At 47.8% G+C, this 6,930-nt stretch overlaps 1 protein-coding gene across 1 annotated transcript; it reads right to left on the minus strand.

The window, feature by feature from the left end:
* Positions 1-2,075: 2,075 nt before the first annotated feature.
* rtn4rl2a (reticulon 4 receptor-like 2 a) lies at positions 2,076-5,684 on the minus strand. Its single transcript, XM_037100832.1, has 4 exons — positions 5,478-5,684; positions 4,708-4,934; positions 4,348-4,581; positions 2,076-4,120 (listed from the first exon to the last, which is right to left on the minus strand). The coding sequence occupies exons 1-4, from the start codon at positions 5,533-5,535 to the stop codon at positions 3,266-3,268; spliced, it is 1,374 nt and encodes a 457-aa protein (XP_036956727.1). The 5' UTR covers positions 5,536-5,684; the 3' UTR covers positions 2,076-3,265.
* Between the last annotated feature and the right edge of the window lie 1,246 nt (positions 5,685-6,930).

Genomic DNA, 6,930 nt, shown 5'->3' on the forward strand with positions numbered 1-6,930 from the left:
TGTTTTCAATCAAGCATTTGTCAAAAAGTTTGAGCAAATGATCACATTCTGTCTTATTCATATTTTACACAGAGTCACAGCTTTTTTTCATATTGGTCACATGTGTGCATATGATAAGGCTTACTGTATTAAATTAAGTTCCAATGAAGGAGATCCTATCCTTATTGATATTTACCTGCTATACCCTCAGGAGTGGTTTAATGTTCCCAAATCATTGTAAGCTCGTGGAACATTTTACATTTTCTTTTTTTCTCTTGCGTGTGTGTATTTGGATAATATCCCTAATTTAAACTATCTGTGTTTTAATGCTTTTTAATAGTCATCTCAACAATAATTTTATATCTACATGTGGTGCTCAACAATGTTCAGGTTAATCGTTATTACTGAAGTGCTACTTTTGTTTAACCTATTACACTGCAGCGACGTCAACATATTGCAAGAGCAGGTGTTGTTTATAATGTGATTGTGTTGTATAGTGTCACTGTGCTTGAACTGTGGCTAAATAGTAACAAAGTTTACACGGCTCGTGTTGTGTTTTCATCTCCTCATTCTGTTCTTTTCTCAGCTGAATAGTTGCACTGTTGAGAAAGCTGGACAACTGCCTGGAGGACTTACACAATGGCAAATGTGTCTGTGTGTCCGTGTGTGAGTGTGAGTGTGTGGGTATGTGGGTGTTTGTGTATGCGTGTGTGTGTGTGTGTGCGCACGCGCTTTGATTGCTCTGGGTGTTCGACTGGACAATCAGCAAGACATAGAATGAAAATGCCCACACATAATCATTTTAGTTTAAATCAAGTATGAATTTATTCTGTCTTTATGCTGCGTCTTCCAACAACATTTTTTTTTTAATCTTTTACAGTAAAAATAAATAAAGAAGCCAATCTGTCAAATAGAATCATCATTTCTTTTCCTTAGATACAAAACATAAAACGTGCACACCGACAAACTCGAACAAGGGAGCTGGGGAAATGGTATAACTGGCACTTTGGTCGTCTGACAGTGACCTCACTGTCATGGCCACTGAAGAGCACCCGGGCTCAGTTTGACCTCCGTCACAAGACTCAGTTAGAGACTGCACATCAAGACTACACCGAATATTTCCTTAAATCATTCTTAGTCTAGAGCTCCATTGAGAAAAAGGCTAAAAGGATTGGTCATTTTTCTGTAGTCCTCAATACCACATAAGAGATTAAAAAAGACTGCACACGGTTGTTTCTACTGAAGCAAGGCTAACTGGCTTTGTGAGCAGATCTGTGTGTGCCTGTGTTTACCTCTCGAACACTACCTCCTACTCTCTCACTCCCACTACATCTCGGCCTTGGCCCCCATCACCTCTATTGGAGCTGGGGACCATATCTCCGCAAACATAGGAAGGAAGAGAAGGAGTTGCTATACATCAGCACGCCGACAGCATCTCGCTTCCTACAAGGCGAGGCGGAAATTAGTTTCAAAGAGGGAGGGATGAATAAACCCTGTGGATGCCTATATTTGGTTACTTCTCTCTTTTATCGCACTGCTGCCGCTACACTCTCGGAAAATTTCTTCTTCTTTTTGCACTCTCAGCATTAACAGTTCCCTCGACTGCATGTTGGATTTTTTTTTCTAAACCCCTGTAACTCCACATCATCTCCATCAGTCCGTCTGCACGTCAGTCTGTCAGTCCTAAGCGGTCTCCTGCTCTGACAGGACAGTAACCAGACTCTGTCATTGCTCTCTTGGTGTATTTACAAATCGGAGGATTCGCACTTTCGTTCGTCCATCTGGCATCGCCCACCGATGAGTCACTCAAGTGACAGAACTGCTGACGTATTTGCCTTTTGCGGCGCCGCCAGCCTGTGAATCCATTCATCCTCATTTATCCACAGACACAGACAAGACAGATGCCCATCACAGCCAGAGACATTCTGAGTGACCTCAAGCTCACAGTCCACAAAGTCTGATTTAGTCATGCGTAAGTCACACGCAATGCTACTTTTTTTGGGTGCTTTGCACTCAACTCAAATGATCTTGTATTGCATCTTTTTAAAATTTGATTAAGCAAAGAAAAGTAAAGATAGACAGCATGATTCAGGAAATATTCGGTGTATCTTTTATATCAAGATCTTCATTTTGCATCCAAGTCAACAATCTTCACACATTATATCAATATGTCACAGAAAGACATCCAAAAACCCCAAAATCTCTGGCTTCCTGACAGGAAGAATTCTTTCCCTGTGGTTGTCGCAGGCGACACTGTATTTACAGAGAATGAGGGATGATGATGGAACAACTACTGATGAGTGGATTTATTACTCTTCTCCTGCGTGTTGCTGCTTCTACTGCCAGCCCTGTCTCGCATACTGTAGTGTCTCGCCGTCTTCTCCCTGTTCTGCTCTTATTGCTGCTCAAACACCATCCCTATCCTCCCTCCCTCCTTCCTCCCTCCCTCTCTCCTTCCTCTCTCCCTCCGTCCTTCCTCCCTCCCTCCTTCCTTCCTCCTTTGCTTTTGTGTTTTCCTCTTTCTAATCCCGCATCTTTAAAACCCCACTCCTTTCCTTTCCCTGTTATTTTACTTGTCACCCTTCTTTCTGGGTTGACATCCTTGTGTTCCCTTCTCTGTCTTTCCCCTCCCCTCCCGGCTTCACAGTAAGTTTTCCTCTCTCCTCTCTCACAGTAAACTGTCTCAGCCTGGCTACGAAGCCCTCGCCTGCAAAGTAGTACCTGGATCTAGATGAAGGTGAAAGTGCCGGACCACAGATATCAGTTAGAACACTCACAAAAATACAGACCTATTTACATAACACTTTAAGTGGTTACAGTATTGTCATTACTGTGCACGGATTCTAACAGTAATTGTAGCATTGTAGCAGCCAGTTAATTGGATGCACTATAATAGCACTAGTAGTTTTAACTAAGTTGAGGTGACAAAAACTGACAACATCATTCACAACTGCTATCAAATCCCGCTGATGTTATTGTTGGACTCAGCCCTCGTAGCCCTGATTGCAGGGAATCATGACATCATACAGGCGAGACGCAGAAAGCCTCACCCGCAGAGTATTATAGATAAATGTGACCTTAGCTAAAGAACTCTTAGCAGCCCTGAAAAGTGTTAAGCCCTGTAGGTGGTAGATTCAGAATCTAACCGTCCCCCTATCTCCCTCGCTGTGCCTTGAGGATTGGCTTACAGCAAAGCGGGCAAAGAGGGTATCAAGAGTCTAACAGGGGTCTTCGCAGCCTTTAAAACAGGCTGGAAGGGAAAGGGGAGTGTTGCTAAGAGTCAGATTCAGCCGGAAAGAAGGTGGAGGCTGAGGCTGAATACAGAGAGGGCTGCTAGTAAGAGGCAGGAGGGCGAGGACGATGAGGGGGAAGAGGCGGATGAAGGCGTGTCGAACTCAGGCGGACATTCAAGCTCGAAGCATCGCAGGGTGACACTCGAGTCTTCGTTGCCGTAGTTCGCCCAGTACTCTTCTGGGTCGAGTTTGGGCAGCGCCAGCTCTTCCTCTCCCAGCTCGTACTTGACTACTGAGGTGGTCGTGGATGGGCCTTTCCCGTACAAACCAGCCTTGACAGTCTCGGAAGCTTTCTCAAAGACGCCTTTTGTGGATGACTGGGGCTTGTTCTTGTGGAACCACCAGCGGGTTTTGGTGCTGAAGGTGGTGGTGGTGGAGCCAGCGATGGAGCCGGGGTCGGGCAGGGGGCAGAGTGCGAAGTCCATCTCCCTGAGGAAGCGGAGGTCCTGGCCGCGGCGGGTCGAAGGGGAGGCGCAGATGACCTCGGATGAGGAGACGCGGGCCTCGCGGAACCACTCCCACAGGGCGCGGGCCTCGCAGCCGCAGGACCAGGGGTTGGCGTTGAGGCGGAGGAACTCGATGCCCTGCGTGTCTCTCAGGGTCTGGCTGGGCAGCTCTGCCAGGGTGTTGTTGAAGAGGAAGAGCATGGTGAGACGGCCGAGGTCGCGGAAGGCGCGGCGATTCACCTGCCTGATGCGGTTGTCGTGGAGGAGGAGGCGGTCGAGGTTGACCAGGCCGCGGAACACGTTCTCTGAGAGGGTGCGGATACGGTTGCCATGCAGGAAAAGCTGGCTCAGGTTGATGAGGTCAGAGAAGATGTCGTCCTGCAGGAAGTGAAGATTATTCTCCTGGGGGGGGGGGGAGAAAAGAAGGAGAGGGTTTTAGCATGAAAAGAACAGACACTGAGATTTGTAATATCTTTAACTGGACATGTGTGATACTGTGTGTGTGTGTGTGTGTGTGTGTGTGTGTGTGTGTGTGTGTGTGTGTGTGTGTGTGTGTGTGTCTACATGTGTAGGTGGCTGCACGTGTGTGTGTCAGAGTTGTGTGCATGTACTAATATGTCTCCCCCTACCTGCAAATAGAGGAACTGCAGGCTGTACAGCTTGTGGAAGATGTCATGGGGCAGGGCAGTGAGCTTGCAGCGGTGCATGTGGAGGCTCTGGAGCTTCTCTAGGCCGCGGAAGGCTCCCCCCTCCAGCCTGTGGAGGTTGGGGTTGTCCCCGAGGTCCAACTCCTCCAAGTCCCTCAGCTCACTGAAGGCCCCAGCCTCAATCCACGTGATGTTGTTGGAGAACAGCCACAGAACCTGCCGGAGGAAAATACGGAGATTGAACGGTGACTATTTTTTCCTTTCAGTGGACATGACTTCACATCAAATGTGAAGAAATTTAAAGCACGTTCAAATTGAACCGTTGGTCGTTCTCCTTCTTACTTGAGTGCCGAAGCCAAAAGAGCCAACTCTGAGCTCCGTGATCCGGTTGTTCTGGAGGAACACGCGCTGGGACTCATAGGGCACTCCGACCGGGACGGCGGTGAAGTTCTGCGCCTGGCAGCTCACGGTCATGGGAGTCGGGTAGCACACGCAGTGATGCGGGCACGCCGACGCCGGACTTGGCTTGCCGAGGACCAGCCACACCACCAGCCAGAGGGAGAGACCGCCTGGAGGGAAGAGAGCAGGGAGAGGCGGTGTGAGCGGGAGCTGTCCGAGGTGCTGAAGTCATCCATCACCACACGTTTCATCCTCACACTGAGTCCAAACGGGTGAATGTTGCTCTTATCTTGCTACTGCTGCATGCATGCAGTGGTATTTTAGCTGGATTTTCATCTCGAGCAACAGCAAGTGAAGTTTACGCTTCAGCACCACACTTGCACTGACCATTACGCACAGCTTAATCACAAAAGTGTTCAGTCGGAGCAGCTTTTTCTCACAGTCAATGAAAACTTCGTCTCATATTCCACTTCACACACTCAAATGTAAGTGTTGTAAGTCATGAGATAAGTCACTTTCTGACAGAAAATCGTGAGTTTACCCAATCATGTATCCATTTTCCATTTAGGTCTAAAATCTTAAAGTATCTCAACTTTTCTTAGATTTACAAAAAGCGTAGAAATTGTTGCACAAGTGATGCGTTAGTCTTAGCTCTATGCGTGAAGTTTCCGTGAGGTATCCAAAAGCACAGAAGACAGGGAAGAGAAACTTACTTTTGTAGGTGCGCACGATGGAGCATCGTCGGCTACGAGAAATCGTAGAGGTTTCCATCCTGAACCAAAGCCCAAAGCGAGTTAGCCTAAGAAGTAAAGCCTGCTATCTCCGCTGATGCCCTGGTTCCCGGGTCGGAGCGACTGAGAGTGTGCCGGTTGATGGCTACCACTGTCCCATATATACTCGAGCAACTCGTTATTGCCTACGGCAGTGGGCACCGTGGAATCTCCTACGTCACAGATCCCGGGTCATGAATGAGTGAGGGCGGCAAGAAACGGAAAGGGGAGGGGCCGACCGCAGGGGATTCTCGTGGAGAGCTTGTACGCGCGTAAGGACTGGTTGGAGACGTGCGCTCAGACTCGGTGAGAGGAGGAGACTCTTCTCGACGCACGTTGGAACAAGAGGAAGGGGGGGTGAATGAAAGTAGAAACAGTGAGGGGAGGGTGAGTGAAAGTAGGAACGGGGAAGGGAGGGCTGTACGGGCGGGGGGGTGAGCAAGGCACCGTGCCCGGTAATAATGACTGGGCTCTGTGGAGGAGCGGAGGAGAAGAAGAGCGCGCGGCTCGTTTCCTGGCCGGCTCTCTTAGAGACCGTTATGGTCCGCGCTTCCGGCGCGCAGCAGCCAGACAGAGAGAAAGAGATGAAGGCTGGGATGCTTCTGCGTTAGGAAAGGAGGATGCCCCCGAATTATGATTCAGCTACATGGGAGAATCGGTGCCAAGAGAGAGTTGCTCAAAACAACCGTGGTTGAGTAGTATTTGTTGTGGAGGTTAACTACGACATGCTCCAGTCATGCTGTTTGTACTTTAATTAGCTCCTGACATAATTCTGTTGATGATGGAGAGATGAAGTGGAGTTAATTGGCTCAACAAGGGAAGAGTGGTCACAAATCTGCTATGGTATCTGCTGTTTGAGGACCGTAGAAGTGGAAGTAGAAGTGGATCCTCATATTTGATGTCTCTGTTTTGATTGCACTGCCTCAGATTCTGTTAATTAAGTCCACAAATGGGGGGAACTGGTTCTTAATGAAGCCAGAAAGCAGAAAGACAGCAAAACACAGCAGATGTCTTAATATGCATGCCACTTGCCAGTCTGTTGTGTGTGTGCGTGCGTGCGTGCGTGCGTGCGTGCGTGCGTGCGTGCGTGCATACCTCAAGCTGTCACTGCTTGTGTCTGACCACCAACTGTAAGATAGCAGGATAGCATCGACCATGACAGTGATAGAGAGTGAAACATATAACTGTCATTGATCAAATGTATTGTGTATGGAAGATGTAGTTTGCTGCTGTAACGGTGCACTGTGTAGTTTTGGGGAGGACATTTTATCCAGAAGACAAAGATCTTGATTTTTTTTTTTATTTCTTTTTTTCATGCCTAAAAAGCTAAAAAAAACAAACAAACAAACAAACAAACAAACAAACAAACAAAAAAAACTGACCACTTTGTTGTCAT

The sequence above is a fragment of the Acanthopagrus latus genome, chromosome 1, assembly GCF_904848185.1.
Source record: "Acanthopagrus latus isolate v.2019 chromosome 1, fAcaLat1.1, whole genome shotgun sequence".
Lineage (NCBI taxonomy): Eukaryota > Metazoa > Chordata > Actinopteri > Spariformes > Sparidae > Acanthopagrus > Acanthopagrus latus.

What these genes read in the sequence shown, in the direction of transcription:
- rtn4rl2a (XM_037100832.1), bottom strand. Translation starts at nt 5,535, where the DNA reads ATGGAAACCTCTACGATTTCTCGTAGCCGACGATGCTCCATCGTGCGC. An exon ending in CATCGTGCGCACCTACAAAA is followed by an intron (nt 4,935 to 5,477) that starts GTAAGTTTCTCT and finishes TCTTCCCTCCAG; the next exon opens with GCGGTCTCTCCCTCTGGCTG. An exon ending in TGCAGTTCCTCTATTTGCAG is followed by an intron (nt 4,121 to 4,347) that starts GTAGGGGGAGAC and finishes CCCCCCCCCCAG; the next exon opens with GAGAATAATCTTCACTTCCT.